Here is a 19381-nt window from a genome sequence, read left to right on the forward strand (position 1 = left end):
AAAAATAACCCCTCGTAGCAGTAATTTCACAATTCAACTCTCCATCGAATTCCGCCGCCTCGCTTAGAAAGCCTAGATAATATAAACACGTGTTCCATACAATATAAAACACCGCACAACGTTATTCCTAAAATCTCATCATGTAGTTTGTTCATTTGTCAGCCAATAGAGACAGCGTGCGTCACAAATATGGAGATGAACTTAACAACCCAACTCTGTTTAAACTCCTTGTACATTTGTACAAGCGTTCAAACTCGTAAGCAAAACCACGGAGAATTTGTTCTCAGAGGTGTTGTAATATGGACATAAAGCCAAAAAGAAACTAATACTTCAGCAAATTTTATGTGCTGAATGAGGGCTGAATCAGGAAAATAATTAATAAATAATACAAAATGGTTTTAATTTATTTTATTTGTGTTTTTGAATTCTGTACAGGTCCTATAGAACCAAAAACGTTTACATTTTTAATATTGTGCATGGGATTTTTTTCTAATTTTTAATTTTATTTATATAGAATGGTATATAATTATTGAAGAAACCAATCACTTTGTGACATGACATCATTTTATTTTATTTGGTTTTATCCCCAGCCGGGATTTTGCATGCATTTTAAAACAGAATATATTTATTTATTTATTTATTTAAACGCCCATAGGGCTTTTACAGATAATAAATTATACAGATCTTATATTTTATATGATAAATATAGGTAATCTAGTAAGCCAACGAAAATTATACAAAAAAATTGAGAGTAATGCCTATTCGGTTTATTTTTTGTAGTGCCGTTTTTGTGAAATATATAGATGGTGTTTAATCAAAGCTAGACAATAACAACCAGTAATTAAAATAACCTTTCTCAGATTAAGCAACAAAATCTAATTTGTGGATATATTACATTCTCTCCTCCACACAGCATGCTCAAAGATTATAAAGGACCTGAAGGAAATTGCAGTCTAAACGTTTGGGATGAAAATGATTTGAGCACACATGGTTTCCTGATGATGGTACGGTCAACGTGTTCCGATATCGTGATAATTAATGTATTCGAAATTTACTAACAATTTAACAGGAAACCTTTTAATTCATTCGTTAAGGGCCTGCAACCCCTTTTTTAAATAAATTAGAAAAACTCTGTTCCGACATCGTGATAATTAATGTATTCGAAATTGACTAAAATTTCAACCAGAATCCTTCGTTCGTTAAAGGCCTGCAATCCGCTTTTTTTAAAAATAAATGCAAATACTCTTTTTTCCGTATTTTTAAATTTATTTATTTATTTATACTGGGTTTTACAGATGATCACACTTACGTGAGAACAATCCACTTATAAAAACTCAGTTATTGTACAATTACAAAAATCTACAATTAAATAAAGATACAATAAATTAAATACAGATACATACAATTAAATACAGATACATGCAATTAGAAAACAAAAACATCAAAAAATAAAAATAAAATACACAATCATATACAAGCTCGCTCAAGTAACACATTACATTATACATTATTACAAGTGGTAAGAGGCATAAGAAATACGAGAGGTATGCATAGAGAGAAAATTGACACAATGAATTAGCTAATATTTTTTAATAGCGCCAGAACTTTTTTTCTGAATCCGTACAAATTATCGACGAAAATATCTATTTCAGCACACTCTATCTTGTTATATAGTCGACACATCTGGGTCAGAGGGCTAAAGTAGGCGATATTATTTATAAATGTATTCAGGTGAAAAATATTATGGCGCCTTAAACAATGCGAATTGGGGATATTTATTTTAATATTGCTAAGACATAATGTAGTATCAATATCAATATATATAATAAATATTACCCAGTTATTTTCACAAAATTGAATCCGAATTGCTTATATCCATTTCTCAATTTTTTCTCGGTTTGTGGGGAAACCTAAGCGAAAATAAGACATTTTAAGAATGATTATCGGAAAGTATATAGAAAATATTTATTCCTGTACCTAACATTTTAAGCCTACATGAACGTTCCTTTTCATGTAACATATCTTCCACCACCTTCATCACCTCTACAGCAATAGTTATAGTAAAAAAGGTAAGTATAAATAATAATAATACCTGGATGACTTTTATAGCGCAGTTTTTGTGCAAAAACACCTCAAGGGCGCATATAAATACTTTGTAATATATATTTTTTCAATGAAAAGAAAAATGTAATTAAAAAAGTAAACAAAATAAATTACTCAACGACGCGATTTTTTCATATAATTTAACATGCAAATAATTGTGGACTTAATATAACCCTGAATAGAGACAAGACTAAAAAATAACCCATACTTCTGAAGTTTTTTGCGAGTATCAAATAAAAACGCTTGATTTTAACCAACACATCAATAATTATCACGTGGCATGCTCGTGCCATGTAGTATTGTTTATATGTATTCGTTAAAAGCGTATAACACACTGCATGACGTCATTATTGTGACTAGTTTGAAAGATGACGTCAGAAAATTTACTTGTCGTTGGTGAAATTCTATTAATTTCTGATATTTGTTAATGCGCTGCCTTCAATCTATCGGTAAGGTATTTATATTTTTTTGTATTCAGATAGCTGATTACATTTCCTAAAATAAAGTCCGCTATAGGTACAATCTAAAATATTTGGAACTGGGTTATTTTTGTGATTGAAAAAATGAACTTGCCCAGCATAGCTGATAAGCAAAATAGCTTAACTCTAGACCAACAAAAGGTAAAACGCAATGCACAGTTGCAATTTCGCATTGCGACACCATGCGTGCGCCTTTTCATAAATGTGCACGTGAACCAAAACAAAATTGTGTTGGGGTTATTTTTCAATGGTTACGGCTAGTCTAGTTGTATTTAGTCTATGGTGTGTAAGGATAGAATGGCCAATCTTATGATTCCATAGATAGCCTCATTTTTAATGTCAGTGCCATACAATTTTTTCTTTAAAAAAATGATAACTCCTTTATTTGTACACGCAATTGCTTCGTACCAAATTTTATAGCATAGTCATGATCAGCAGAATCCGTTTCTATCCAAAAAAATACCCTTGAAAATTCAAGTCTCTATGTCTACGAAAGACAATTTTCAGCCCACTGTGGGGCGTCGTAAAGCCCAACCTAAAATATAAATTAATTCTTCACATACTCGTAGCTTCTTCGGTTGGTAGATAATATTTTAAATTGATTTTATTTAATATTGCAAAAGATAATTGTTTAATCCCAAATGCATATCCAATGATATTAAGTTGTATGTAACATAATATACCCACGGGCATAATATTTCGTTTGTCAAGCAATCCGAGATATTAAATTTAAATAAATATAAAATTATTAGAAGTTTCTCGGAGTTGAGAATCGATTTACGTTTACAAATGCACTCTAACGCTGACTGTGACAAACTCTGACTGCTTTGAAATCGATGAATCTGACAGAATCGATTCCTTGTTCGATGACGTTTCAAAACGATTGTCTCGGACTTTGGTTTCGAGTGGTTTTTGACGGAATCGATTCCTTGTTCGAAAGCGTTTCAAAACGAGCTAAGAAGCTGAACTACTTTTTTGAAGCTGACGGCCTCAATTTAGAGCCAAATCTAGCTCTAAATGAGCTGAGTTGGCAACTCTAATGACAATGAATCGAAATATTTCGATGGTCAAAGAGACCGAGTAATATCGTCGATGGCTTATCGATTGTACCACTGCCGTTAGTGATCATGCAGTGATTTTACTCATCGATAGACCATAAATAAACCACTCTCACTACCATAAATAAACCACTCACTACTAGACTAGAGCATAATAGAGGCATAAATAAACCATTCACAGAGGTAGACATTTTATTCTTCGAACATTTTTTTCTACGCATATCCATAGACAGATAAACGATAAACGTCAAACTTCAAACGTCAAACGTCAAATATTTTTTTTAATTTATAATAATTTTCTGAAATACTATAACAAAACATTCATGAAATGAAGATAAACCAAAACACAAAACTTATCGGGAACAACATTATATTAGTTCCTTACGAACATTACCATGTACCGAAGTAAGTGACTTAACGTATTGAACTTAATATTTAATATCGCAATAATGTATGACTATACTCTAATTATTATTTTTTTAACCCTAGATATCATGCATGGATGCAGTCCGCAGAGCTGCAAGAACTTACAGCTTCCCAGCCCTTGTCAGTTGAAGAAGAATACACCATGCAGAAGTCATGGAGAGAAGACGAAGATAGTAAGAATGAAAAATGAAAAAATATATATTATATTATATTGTATATAAACCTCAATGTCCAATGACATTACAAACTTATAGACACGTTGTAGGGATCTCAAAGTGGCAAGCAAAAGATATGGTAATTGAGAATGTTTTGATTGTTGAGAAAGTGAGGTAGCGAAGATAGTAACATGGAAGTTTAAGAAGGACAACCAACTGGCAGTAGGTCATCTCATACAGCATTCCGTATTCATATCAGCGTAAGCGAGTAAGCTTGGTGTTATCGCAATCACACCCGTGATGTAGAATGTGGTATTCGATGCTACTTTTAAATATGTAAACTAATATCTATTTCGTTTATTCATGCATTTCTTTGAATGTCTATCTTTTTCATACATGACCAACGTTTGAATTAAATAAATTACTGGAAATGTAAGTTTTTTTTTCGTACGAAACAACTACCTTGTGGTTAGGTTAACACTTTATATAACCACAAACTTTATCTATTATTTTTCATAAACCAAGCTTCATCAAAATATAATAATAACTATATTTAACTTCACTTCACGTCCTATCACGGGAATTAGTCTTTTACATAAAAATGATATGGGTAATAAATTAGAAAATTTAGAAGCATTAGAAATCAGGAAATCTTATACAAAAATATTTCTGAATACTTAACCAAATAAATTTATCAAATCTTAAAAATACACCCTATAGTCCTATATTTTAACTTGTTCCCTGCAATCCATCCCATCCCATGATATATGTGTTATATTGACTTTCTTTGATGTTAAACTATATATAATTATTAATAATAATAAAGAATCATGTAACAATAATCGCAGTGACAACAGTTCGTGTTTACACTTTGCTCTTGCAAAAAAACTAAAAAAAACCTCCGAATTCGTGTGCAAACAGTATCTATATGGAAAATTTAAGTGCCAAAAAAGTTTATTTGATAAAACAGTAATAAAATAATACTATTCTAGCGGATTCTAAACATTTTTATCGAAAGTTTTAAAACAACCTAAGATTGTGTGTTTGTTCTCATTGAAATGTCCATCCCACCGATGCCTGATGAATGCTGCCATCGGCGTAAAAAAAGAATGCTGGACATGATGACGTCCCCATTACAAAAAAAGACCCCGGGAATGATTTCTCCAGTGGTTGAAGATGAGGAATCTGACAGGGCATTGGACTATTCCGACGTGTCTGAAAATGAGAGTGAAATCCCAGTGTCCTCAGTCCAGATACTGAACGACACTGAAGCAAGTCTAAGAGCACTCCAAGATGTCCTTGCTGAAAAGCAGTCAAGAGTCTCAAAGGATCAACAACTGCGGATAAGCGCATATGTATCCGCTGTATTCAGATCAGTTTCACAGCTGTTATTGGAACGAGAGGGCTTCAAAGCTGATCTGGCAACAGTCAATGCCAAATTAATAGTGGCAAAGGGAGAGATCGCGATTGAAAAAGCAGAAAACCAACACAGGTTAGAAAAAATATTGCAGTTGGAGTCGGATCTAGGACCAGTGATGCGTAGAGTAGCCGATGCCACGGAAGCAAGCCTATCATTTGCCGATATTGTGAAAAATGGCCCACAGAAGATGATACCATCAATCAACCGCTCAGGACTTAACGTTGGGACCCCCAAACCTGCTGTATGCATCTTCCCAAAGCTGGATTCTACAAAAGATAGCGACGATACGAAACAGCTACTAAAAGATACATTACGACCATCAGAACTTGGAATCCGTGTGACGGGCATTAGGAGCATTCGAAACAAAGGCGTTGTAATTCATACTGCAACACAAGAAGATCAGGATAAAATTCTGAAAACCCCATGTCTAGCAAACTCGGACACTCTAAGCGCTCGATTACCAACAAAACGGCTTCCAAGGGTGATCTTCTTCAACGTTCCTCGTGACCTAACGGACGAGTGCTTCCTGAAAAATGCCTTAGCAGGAACCCAGGACAAAGCAGGCCTAGATTTCGCAGTAAAAAGTTGCAAGCTAAGTCACCTTGCTGGCGCTCGAACTGGATCAACTTGCCACCGGGTCTTCGAGGTTCCTGCCCACATTCGTCACGTGCTGGTGGAGCAGGGGAAAGTCTTTGTGGACTGGAATGTGTGCCGTGTTCGTGACTTCATTGGACTTACAGTGTGCTCCAAGTGCCAAATGATCGGACATTCCTTCAAGTTTTGCAAGGACCAGCAAAGATGTGGACACTGCGCAGGCGAAGGTCACGCCCGGATAAACTGCCCAAAAGCCGCCGCCGAGCCTGTCTGCGCCACCTGTACAAGATTTGGGAAGCCCGCTGCACATCCGACTGGAGACAAGGACTCCTACCCGGCCTACAAGGCTGCCCTTGCCAAGGACTTTGCAACTATTGATTATGGCGTCTAATTACATTGAAGAAGATGACGAGGTAGATTATGAAAATACTCATAATTTCTGTGATTGGCTAAAGTTTCATAGCAACTACAATATGGAAAATATTAATATTGTTCAGTTGAATGTTAGATCGATTTATAAATACTGGGATACTTCGAATGTCTACTTAAATACTTGTTGGAATCATATTCATGTGTTAATGTTATGTGAAACAGCTATAACACCGAATCTTGTCTGTCTGTATAATATTCCTGGATTTAATTGTTACAACTATTGCCGAACTAAAAAATCTGGAGGAGGTATATTGCTATATGTTCGAAATGAATTCACATTTCAACAGAAAACAATAGAAACAAATCATTTTGAATGTGTGCTTGGCTCTATGACACTTCCAAACAAGAGTATTTTAAACATCATAGCAATATACCGCCCCCCCAACTGTAGCTAACCACAATTTCTTAATGAAATATCTGCCATTCTGCATACTATAAGCCCCAAAGAAAATGTTTTACTTATAGGAGATATTAATCTAGACTTGTTAAATTGTCAAAACCCTATTATTATGGCATATGAAAATATAATGTCGGATAATTATTTAATCAAATGTATTTGTGACGTAACTAGAGAAGCAGTTTTAGCAGGAAAAGTTACTCGTACTTGTTTAGACCACATATTTGTCCGATTTAACAGTGGATGTAAACAAAGCGATTCTCTTTCCTCATGTGTATGTAATAATATTACTATAGCAGATCACTTTTTAACTGCAGTTAATATTAAATATAGTGCAAGGAAAGAAGCCCCAGAACACGGGGAAAGAATTTCGTTTTTATCGCAAAACAAAATCGACAAAAACATTCATAATTTTAAGTGGCACTCCTTGCTTGAGGAACAAGATTGCAATATACTATATAGTAAAATTAAAAACAACTTTAAGAATTTGTATGAACAGAGTAAAATCGTTATGAATTATAAACCCAAAAAAAGACCTCTGTCAATAAAACCTTGGATAACTTCTAATATCTTAGAAAACATTAAAAAAAAAGATTCATTGTACAGAAGGTGGAAGAATTTTCCTAGCAATCAATTCTTTGAATTGGAATATAAAACTTTCAGAAATAAGGTGACAAAAGAAATTATTAAATGTAAGTCTACCTTTTTTAACAATAAATTCAAAAATTATTTTGGAAATACAAAAAAAACTTGGGATGAAATAAATAAATTATTAGGACGCAAGTCCAAAAGTAGTTGTGACGAAATAATCTCGAAATATATGTTAAATACGAATAATGAAGAAACCGTAGCAGATAAGTTTGTTGAATATTTTACAAATAGTGTTAGCTCTATGATACATAAATGTGATTATTTAGCATCGACCGTCAGGCCGAATGAAGTGCAACATAGTATGTACCTACCCAGAGCTACCTGCCAAGAAATCAATATTATTGTTAGCAAATTAAACAATTCAAAGTCACCAGGGATTGACAACATTCGAATGTTTGACATTAAGACACATATTAATATTTTAGGGCCTGTTATAACACACTTTATCAATTTAATTTTATCGCAAGCAGTAATACCAGATGAACTAAAAAGTAGCATCATTAGGCCAATTTACAAAGGGGGCAAACATACAGATATTCAAAATTATAGGCCAATAAGCATATTGCCAGCCCTAGAAAAAATACTTGAAAAATACATTTCCATAAAACTTAATAAATATCTAGAATCTTTCTCTTTGTTGGATCCCAACCAATATGGATTTCAAAAGAAAAAAAGTACGGAAATGCTGCTTCAGGAATTTTCAAATCACATAAATTATGAATTAAATCTAAAAAAACAAGTGTTGGTTTTATTCATAGATAACTCTAAGGCATTTGATACCATTGATACAAATAAACTATTAGAAACACTGGAGGCAATAGGAATTAGAGGAAAGCTGCTAGTTTTATTAAAAAATTTACTAACTGATCGACAAATAAGAGTAAAAATTCTTAAAAAATTTAGCAAAAGAAAATATATCTCAACAGGTGTTGCACAGGGGTCAATTCTAGGGCCAACCCTTTATATTATTTATGTCTCAATTATGAGAAAATTGTTTTCATTCGCTAAACATTTTGTATATGCAGACGATACGGCGCTCGTAATATCGCACGAAGATCTGGTTACTGCAATGAACCTTATACAACATGATTTTATTGCCCTACTGAAATGGTCGCATGATGCAGGCCTCTTTATAAACGCCAAAAAAACTAAAATTATGCACATCAGATCTCCACACGCCAGATGTAATGTAATTCCTTCATTATATACACACACATTTGACTGCATACATAAAAATGTTGCACAGCCCTGTTCATGTGAAACCATTGATTTTGTCAAAAGTTATGTATATTTGGGTGTTACTATTGACTGCTACATGAAATGGGATATACACATTGCTAATGTTTGTAAACGTCTACGAACTATTGTGGGTAGGATTTATAAAATAAAATATTTCGTGCCTATAAGTAGGTACTTTAAAGTTAATCTACTTATCTCTGGCTGAATCCACTATACGTTATGGAATTACTTCTTGGGGACATTCTTGTAAAACTAATATAAGCTATATACAAACATTACAAAACTCCATTATAAAATTGTTAATCCATAAATATGACAATCAACACAGAAGTAACATTAAATTAATATACAAGTGTCTAAATATTTTACCTGTCAGAGGATTATTGTTTTATAATAATGTAAGTCAACATGTTATATTGTCTGATTCATTGTATAGGGAAAGAGTTTGCCATAAACATAACACAAGATTCACTCAAAATGAAGGACTGGTAGTTCCGAAATGTACTAATAAATATGGTGAAAGAACTTTAAACTATATAGTACCCAAAATTTTCAACCTATTACCAATGACAATTAAAAATAATAACATGTATACTGCTAATAATAATAATAATAATAATACCTGGATGACTTTTATAGCGCCGTTTTTGTGCAAAAACACCTCAAGGGCGCTGTTAAATATAATCTAAGGAAATGGTTATTGGATAATAATGATTTATACTGATGCCCCTGAAATGGAATTCATATTGTTAGAAAATGGAAAAACAATTATTTTGTAATACCTGACTACCTACCTCTATTTATGAAACTATTGATGTACTTGTTGATAATACTAATTTGTTCATACATTTATTTTTACTTGCTTATTATATAAGGCTTTTATGCTGCTATTTAATCTTTTCTGCAATGTAACCAATTTATGTAATTATGTACCGTTCAAATTGTATCTTATGATTTTATAAATGTTGTCTCTATGTCCCTGCTGACAAACTACATAAGTAGTTTAGCGGGTTTAAATGTGAATAAAATAAAAAATAAAAAATAAAATCTCTCAACGTTTGGGCGGGGATCATTGGCAACAGGGTTCTGGGGCCATGTTTTCTACCAGCAAGGTTGTCTTCACAACTTTACTTGCATTTCTTGCAGAACGACCAGCAGGAACTTCTTGAAGACATTCCTATAACCATAAGGAATATGTGGTTTCAGCAGGACGGTGCTCCGCCTCACTTTGGGCTACAAGTTCGAAGATTCCTCGATGAAGAGTTCCAGGGCCGCTGGATAGGACGTGCTAGACATATCGCATGGCCAGTGAGGTCACCTGATCTGACTCCAATGGACTTTTTTTTTGTGGAGCTTCATAAAAGAGAAAGTGTACAGGACTGAATGTCCCGATGTTGATACTTTAAGACTACGTATCATTGATGCCTTCGACGAGGCAAAAATTAACCCAGACATGATTCAAAGAGTGCAAGAATCAATCATCAGACTGACCCAACTGTGCTTGGAAGTTAACGGTGAACATTTTAAACAATTTTTGTGACGTGTTTGTGTTTTTGAATTGGTAATTGACTCAAATCAAAGAACTTTATGTTTATTTGTTTATTTCAGTATTGTCACATAGTTTTACCCGGAGTGACGTGCATTTTGTGCACGGCTGCTCAAGTTTTAACACATTATGGATGTGCTAAAATTAGTCGTAAAACATAAAAAGTGACCTAAAAAATATAACTACCGTAAAAGATTCGAAAATGCAAAATAACCTCGAATTAACTATAAACCTATTAGAAGAAACATGGAAACAAGAGAGAAACTATTTCCAGGAACAAATAATAGATCTTCAAAAAAAAGTTATCACCAAACTTGAAAAAAATAATGAACCAAAATCGTACGCAATGGTACTAAAAGAACGAACGGTACAAATCGAAGAACCCAAATATGCCGTTATGATTGCTGCAGAAGGCAAAGAAACATCTGAGGACATAAAGAAAATTATTACTAAAACAATCAAAGCACCTAACCTAGGAATTAGTATAAATGGGATCAAAAAAGCATCAAACATTAAAATAATTGTAACTTGCTCTAAAAAAGAAGACGCAGACAAAATAAAAACGGAAATAAATAAAAATAAAAACGGAATATCTGCTACAGAATTAAAAAAGAAGAGACCGTACATGGTCATTAAAGGTGTGGGAGGGGAGTATAGTAAAGATAATTTTCTTAACGACCTTTTGTTGCAAAACATTGAACTAAGTGATGCCCCAAATGATTCAATTAAAGTAACTAAAATATTAAAAACAAGAAAAGTGACTAACTGCGCAATGTAATAATAGAAACAACGGGCCAAATCCGAAAGATATTACTTGATAAACAAAGGGTCAATATTGGTTTTGTCCAAGCGCACATAGAAGATTGCAATCCCTTAATGCAATGTTACCACTGCCTTGGTTTCGGACATACATCACTAAAATGCCTGAACAAAATGAATAAGCCTAGATGCATACACTGTGCAATAAACCACAAATTTAGTGAATGCGAAAAAACCAAAGATATGGTCAAATGCTACAACTGCGACAAAAACAACAGAATAATAGCGAAAAATGTACTTACCGAAAACGAATGTTTATCATAGCACAACAGAGAATCGATTACGAATAAGTGAATGGATGATTTTCTAGGTGAGGAAATTGACAAATTAACAGAAGTCTCACAGCACATTTGCGAAGATTCACAACATTGTAGAGATCTGCTAAAAAAAGTCCCAAGTGCTTTCATTGTTCTACACCAAAACATCCGAAGTTTAAAAAAAAACCTAGATGAGTTTGTAGTAACACTTAACCTTCTTGAAACATTACCGGACCTCATTGTTTTAACAGAAGCGCACTTAAATATAAATAACGCTGACACACTGTACAGTATTCCGAATTACACATACTTTTCGTCAACTACCTATATTAATAAAACCAGTGGTATCACGGTGTTCATTCTAAATAAATATAACAATGTCACTGTCACAGAAATTAAAATGCAATTAGCAAACTGTTTAAAACTGAATGTAAAAGTGAACGAAATTATGTACCATATTATTGCCATCTACCGGACGCACGGATCAAATCCCACAAATTTCATTATAGAAACCGAAAAATTATTACTGAGTCTAAAAAGTACCTTTAATATTATTGTTGGTGACATTAACATTAATATCGGACACTGGGCACAAAGCAAAACGAAAGATGATTATATAAATGTAATGACTTCGCTAAACTATAAATCATGCAACACGAAATATCAGCGGACAAATCCCTTCCTGTATCGATCGCATATGGTGCAACTCAAATAACACTGAAAAAAACATGTTGATATTATGGAAAACCAGCATAACTGACCACTACAGCTGTATATTCGTTAACAACATAGACAAAAAAAGTACCAACCCCAACAAAACTGACAAAAAAGAACAAGAAAAAAATATTTAAATATGAAAACTTTAGAAACAAATCTTAAGATGGAAACCTGGGCATCAATAATTGAATCGGAAAATCCAAATACTTGTGCGGAGAATTTCGAAACTGTTTTCCTAAATCATATAAACCTATCTACACAAATACTTGTCTCTAAAACAAAATCTAAACACAGATTAATAAAGCCATGGATAACCCATGGATTAGTGATTTCAATCAGAAATAAGGAAAAATACCATCACCAGTCTAAAAAATTCCCTAACGACGAAAAAATCGCCACTTTCTACAAGAAATACCGAAACAAACTTACGCTTTTAATTAGACTGACTAAAGAAAAGTATTTTCGTGATAAATTAAAAAATGTTGGTCAAGACAGCAAAGAGTTCTGGAAAATTATCAAAACAATAACCAAAAAAAGCACAAAACAAAAATTTCCAAAAGAAGTTACTCATCAAGGAATCAATACTGACACAGAAAAAAACCCCAAACTTTGTGGTGATATCTTTAACGATTATTTTGTTAATGTCGGCGCTAATCTTGCTAGTAATATTATCCTAGACAAAAAACAAACTCAACAACCAGAGCTAAACCCAACTTTTGAAGAAGGTTTCCACACATTTGCTTCAGTAACTGATAAAGAAGTTGAAAACGCTATAATAAGTTTACAAGGATTAGCAAGCCCTGGCTACGACAACATAACTGTAAAAACATTAAAAACTGTATGTGAGATAATCAGCAAACCATTGCTCATATAATAAATGTAAGTCTGAAGAAGGGCATATTCCCGAATAACTATAAGAAGACTATTGTGACCCCTGTTTTTAAATCTGGTGACGAAAAAAACACTTCTAACTATCGTCCCATAGCACTCATATCAAATATAGCAAAAATCTATGAAAAAATTGTTAATAAACAACTCAACAACTACATAAAAGATAAGAAGATAATGAGCCCAAACCAGTTTGGATTTAGGGACAATCTCAGCACACAGGATGCGATTGCTAAATTGACAATAATGCAAAAATTAGATAATGGAGAAAAGTGTCTTGGAATCTTCATTGATCTTCGCAAAGCATTTGATAGCATATCACACTCAAAACTCACTGAGAAACTAAAACAAATTGGATTGGACGAAATAGTGCTATCATGGTTCCAAAGTTACCTAAAAGAGAGATTTCAATATGTCAAAATCAATAATACCCTTAGTGAACCCAAATCCTCATCTTTTGGCATACCGCAAGGAACTGTCATCGGTCCAATCCTTTTTATTATATATGTAAATCAAATGTTCACTCTTCCCATTGTTGGAGATATCATATCTTACGCAGACGACACTGTAGTTATCACAAAAGGAAAATCATGGGAGGAAACAATGAGGATAGCCAATATCAATATAAACATACTCAAAACATGGTTCGACCTAAATTGTCTCTCACTAAATACCGAGAAAACATATTTCATCCCATTCTCTTTGCAGGAAAAAATTTCGAAAACAATATTACCATTAAACTATTCTCCAATATGGTATAATTGGGTGGGGGGGGGGACTTTCAAAACTAACCTCTTACCTGTAGAAAAGGCACAGAGGTTGATTCTAAAAGTCATCCTACGTAAACCATCTATATTTCCAACAACACAGTTATTGAACTCTTTTAGGGTTCTCAGTCTAAATAATATATTCAAAAAGAACTCATTGTTACAAACTCATAAAGATCATTTCAAACCTACAATAACATTTCCAAAAATAAGTAACCGATCAAGATCACGTGGCAACTTAGAAATCCCTAAATTTAAAATGAGCGCTTCTCAACACCATTATACTTATCAAGGTATAAATTTTTTTCCCATATAAAATCAAATCTGAAAAAAATTACAAAGCCTTTAAATTACAAATAAAACAACTTCTTGATCAAAAAATAATAATTATAAGTTTTAATTAGATTTTTTACATATCTTCTGATTACAGGTACATATTAGTAGTAATTGATCAAATTCAAATTTTAATGGTACATACTCAGTATATAATTATTATTTAATTTCATAAAATTAATTAACAAAAAAAAAAAAGATTTTTCTTCTTTTACCATATCCTCTTAAAATATTATATCAGCATTCGAGCCACCACCTTACTACCTGCTTATTAATCGAATGTAATAATATTGTTTTTATTTTATTTTTATTCTTAAATTAATAGCAAATTTAATAACAGCTATTGTAATATATTTTCATTATCTATACTTTTGTTATCATGCTTTATACATTTAGTTTATTTCTTACTTTATAAATAAAAACTTTCTTTCTTTTCTTTACCCAATATAATATATTGTAATGGCACTACTCCCCAAATCAAACACGAGAAACGTTTTTCTCTATTGAATTGGGTAATTACGTTAAAAAGATTCTCCAGTTTCCCGCTTGTACTACGAGTTTCCGGACACCGTGTATAGAAAGTGTTTGTTTCATTTAAAAAGAAATAAAAATGTAACTAACTGTTTGTTAACCGTTTTGTATTTTTTTATGTGAATATCACACAAGAGTCCCAACTGTCTGGAACCTGTAAGACTATGGCATCCCCAATTGGGGAGGGGAAGGAGATGTGGGAGAGGAAGGTGGGGAAGTGTTGGAAGGAATTGTGGCACATTCACACTTGCTCTATTCTATTTCATTCAAACTTGCTTTTTTCTATAGTCGATTCATTACAGAATAGAAACGAAGTTGAATTTGATTCAACATTGGGATTCTGTTTCTATCGGAAATTCTATGGCATATAAATCCTTTTCTAGAATGGGTAAGATTGTGTCTATACAAGATATCCGGGGGCAAAGTGCACTAACTTCGGGGAATACAAGCAGTAAAGATGAGTAAATTTAAAAAAAATTCATTTTCAGGTCAATAAGTTGATTTGTTTTGAAACAGAAAAATAAATACACTTATAAAAAAATATTTTTGGACGGGAAAAATAACTCAATATTAAAAAAAAAAAATTCTAACTTAGTTCTACCATCATGTAGAATCACCTCCCGAAGTTTGTGCAATTTACCCCCGAACACCCCGTGTAAGTTTGTAATGTCATTTTCAATTATGCAATTTTTTTCTTTGCGTATTTGTCATTCTATATAATGTATTTGAATTCAATTTGTATATTTATTTATTTACAGAATGCACTTTCATTATTTTGGACAAACAGAAGTTTGATGAGTCAGATAATGAAATAGGTAAGAATCTTATTTTCGTTTGTGATAATACAAATCACAGGCTCCGGTCTCTAGTCTTTTATCTTCAGTCGTCAGGCCTTCCCACGCAGACAGTCCCTCTTCCTGGTTGGTCCTCCACTTGATCATGTTTTCAGTGTACTATCACATGGCCAGCCCAATGCAGTCTTTTTGACGTACAGAATCTTACGATGGTTCATTAGGTTCTATTATCTAGCATAGGTTTAAAAATACTTTTACATGATTTGTTGTTTGGATTTATAAGCCTAGTAAAAAATAAAGTATCACACCTATAAAACAATGCTTTGAAGTGCAAAATCTCCTTCTTACGAATACCTTTTCTGATATGCTTTTATTGTAAAACTAGCTGACATGTACCCAGCGTTTCTTCACCCGGGTTATCCTTAGAAGATAGACATATACCATCGGGGACTTTTCTGTGGGCCTTTTTAAGATTCTGTAGTACATTATTCTGATGTATCTCATAAGGTTTCGCCATCGTTAGCAAAGTAAGCGCCTGAAAATAATATTTTTATGACTTGATTACAAAACATCGACTTTTCTCTACTTTCTATAATTAGAATATGCTTGTATTGTATATATATATATATATATATAAAACTACGGGGTTTTCCAATAAGAGGTGTTATTTTGAATAGCCCACTATTTCGGTAGATGTTACTTTTGAAGCTGTCATTTTTTGACATTTGACAAGTAGAAACTATGCCATTAATAAAAATGGAACGATACACGCTTCAACAACGCATTGAAATTATTAAAATTCACTTGAGTGAATAAAATGCAAAGCATCTTGAGTGATGAGGCCCATTTCCACCTCGGTGGCTTCGTCAACAAGCAAAATTGTCGCATCTGGGGCTCGGAAAACCCAAGAGTTATTGTTGAAAAGCCTCTTTATCCTCAACGTGTGACTGTTTGGTGCGGTTTATGGTCCGGCGTAGTCATTGGACCTTACTTTTTCGAAAATGAGGCTGGAGCAACAGTTACGGTGAATGGATCGCTATCGAGAGATGATTAAGATTTTTTATGGCCGGAATTGGATGATCTGGACAACGTTTACTTTCGACAAGACGGCGCTACGTGCCAAACAAGCAACGAAACCATTGATCTTTTACGATTGAATATCAAAATAACACCTCTAATTGGAAAACCCTGTATATATACCTTCCAGAAGAAATTCTCTAAATGATAGTGAAAACCCTATCAAAATCCATTGCATAGTTTAGAAGAAGTAAGCGCACAAACAGAAAGACGCGGATAACGACTTTATTTTATACTATTTAAAGATGTGACAAATTAACTTCTTTAGATTATGATCAGGAAACATCTTTGTATTTGTGCATCAATCGAGAGAGGAGTGTGTGATTTTGCCCGATTCTGAAACAGCTTAAAAGATGGCAAATTGCTTAAATCACTATTATTAATGTATAGTATAAGTGCCATTTAATAACCTCTTTTTTCTTTTTAGAATCAATGATAGGAGACACAAATTTATTTATCGACAGCCAAGAAAATAACAAAGCTGAAATTGAAATAATGATAGCTGAAAGTTCTGCTCGGGGAAAACGCTTTGGCTGGGAGGCCACTATAGGAATGCTGCTCTACGGAATTGAAAAGTTAAATAGCAAACTTTACCAAGCCAAAATATTGTTTAGTAATGAAATTAGCATAAAAATGTTTGAAAAATTAGGATTCAAAGAGACTCAACGGATTGAAGTTTTCAAAGAAGTTACATTAGAAAAGGAAGTGGATTCTACTTGGGCCTTGTGGCTAAAATCTAATTGTAATTTCAAAGAGGCAGAGTATAAAATTAATGAAAAAATCCTGTTATAAATAAAAATTAATATTACATGTTAAAAATATATAAAACTTAAGCTATTTTTAAATATATCTATTTGAATTTAGATTTTGTTTTCTTGAATGAATAATCAATAAATAAATCAATGAATGAATGAAATCTTAAAAGTGGAAGTTAACCCACCTCCTGACATTCGATAGAGCTGAAACTCGCAGACAGACTCGTTGTCGATGAAAATGCATTCTATCAATTTTTGGTAGCACTCATGCAAACACACACACACGAATTGTAATGAAATTGAATGTCATTATATTTAATAAATAAAAATTTACAGCAGTTGATATACAAAATCCCTGGGGAGGAAGGTTTGATCCTCAATCAAACCAAAATAATCGATTAATCTTTAAGCACCTGAAGTAGTTAATACCTACCGTTTTAAGCGAACATCACCATCTTCGCAAAGTAGTCAATCATTAAGTAATGCAAAACGGTAATACAAGAGATACTACAAAATCTAGCATAACTCAAATATGTTGTAACCCTAATAAATTACTGTAGCACTTTCCAGTAAAATCCACCTTTTACGACAGCACTTGTTTGCAGTGATGAAATATTTTTGTAAATGATGAGGATTTGGAGGGGGAGAGGAGCAGTGGCGGCTAGCTCGAAGGAACGTTGGAGCAACGCACTCCCAAAATTTCAGCCAATCTAAGAATAATAATTATCATCAAAATTATAAACGTCAATACTATAAATATCATAAAATCAAAGCAATACTATAAAAGTATTAAGTTAAATTCAACTGGCTCGAATTTTTGTTCGTTGTATCAAGTGTCATAGTCCAGTGGTGCGAGCGATCTCCATATCGCTCATCGAGAAACGTCACCTGGGAACATCAATTATCTATACGCGCAGAGCGTGGATGTCGACCATAGTATTTAAATTTCTCCGAAACATGAACGGCGCTCGCTAATGCCTTTTAAACTCTTCGGTGAGATGGCGCCACTTTAGTGACAGCCAATAAGACATAAGCTTCAAAATTGCCAATTGCTAGTATCTTTCACCACTGAATGTTTACCTGACCTGACGATGTAGGGATAGATTGGCAATATTTTTAGCTCACCACCCATTTTTATGAGTACAAGCCGCCACTGGAGAGGAGAATATTTATATAATTAGTTAAGTAATTACATACAGTGAACTTGGAAGTTTTCATGTTCCAACTCAATTTTCATGGCCCAATTTATCACACATATGTATAAGGTTTTCCTGCATTAGAATTAAAAAATTTCCTTTCTTTTGAAAAATTTAGAGTCTCAGAACAGAAGCCTGAGTAAATCTGGCTTCCAAGGGTTAGCAGATTCTTGAATAGTGTCCAGCTGCTAACAGTGTATAAATCGCAAGTACGCCAAACAATTGAATTTGGGAGCCACCTCCAGGCTGAAGCCCCAGAATACTTGATTCTGTGCAAAGGAGGGCGGTCCGTCTGATTGAATATCCATTTTTAACAGACCGATTTGATCCTGGTTGACGTTGTCTTCATGAGAATGGGCCGCATCTTCGATTCGTTTTTGTGTAAGACGGCTCGTATATGGAAAGAGTTACCGGCATCTGTTTTTCCTCCTTCATATAATCCGGGCCTCTTCAACATGCATTAATAAATCCCTACCTGCAGCACCTACTTTATCCCGCCTCACCGGGTGGCGACATAGATCCCTTGCCTTTACACTCTACAGACAGGGGTGCTCTTGTGAGGTGTCACATAAAAAATATTAATAGCTTTAAAAAATCCAAATCAATTATCAAGTGGCTTTTTCTAGGACGACCTAAATTATATAGTATGTGATGTAAGAAATAAATAACATATCGCACAAAACTCATTTGGCGGAAAGTGTAATACGCCCACCTCCACTGGGAGGGTTAAAATGATTTTGAATCCAA

The 19381-nt window shown here is 33.5% G+C and overlaps 1 protein-coding gene across 2 annotated transcripts; it reads left to right on the forward strand.

Moving 5' to 3' along the window:
- The first annotated feature begins 3895 nt into the window (after positions 1–3895).
- Mnat9 (microtubule-associated Nat9) lies at positions 3896–17518 on the forward strand. 2 transcript variants are annotated; one of them, XM_089633776.1, is made up of 4 exons: positions 3896–4045; positions 4130–4239; positions 15571–15627; positions 17111–17518. In XM_089633776.1, exons 1-4 carry the CDS (start codon positions 3969–3971, stop codon positions 17473–17475), a joined length of 609 nt encoding a protein of 202 aa, XP_089489902.1. In that variant the 5' UTR covers positions 3896–3968; the 3' UTR covers positions 17476–17518. The 2 variants fall into 2 exon arrangements, with proteins under 2 accessions (XP_089489902.1, XP_089489903.1); XM_089633777.1 differs by lacking the exons at positions 15571–15627; positions 17111–17518 and adding an exon at positions 10101–10417.
- Positions 17519–19381: the final 1863 nt, after the last annotated feature.

The sequence above is a fragment of the Hesperophylax consimilis genome, chromosome 7 (assembly GCF_061612785.1).
Source record: "Hesperophylax consimilis isolate HC1 chromosome 7, BYU_Hcon_1.0, whole genome shotgun sequence".
In the NCBI taxonomy this organism is placed as follows: domain Eukaryota; kingdom Metazoa; phylum Arthropoda; class Insecta; order Trichoptera; family Limnephilidae; genus Hesperophylax; species Hesperophylax consimilis.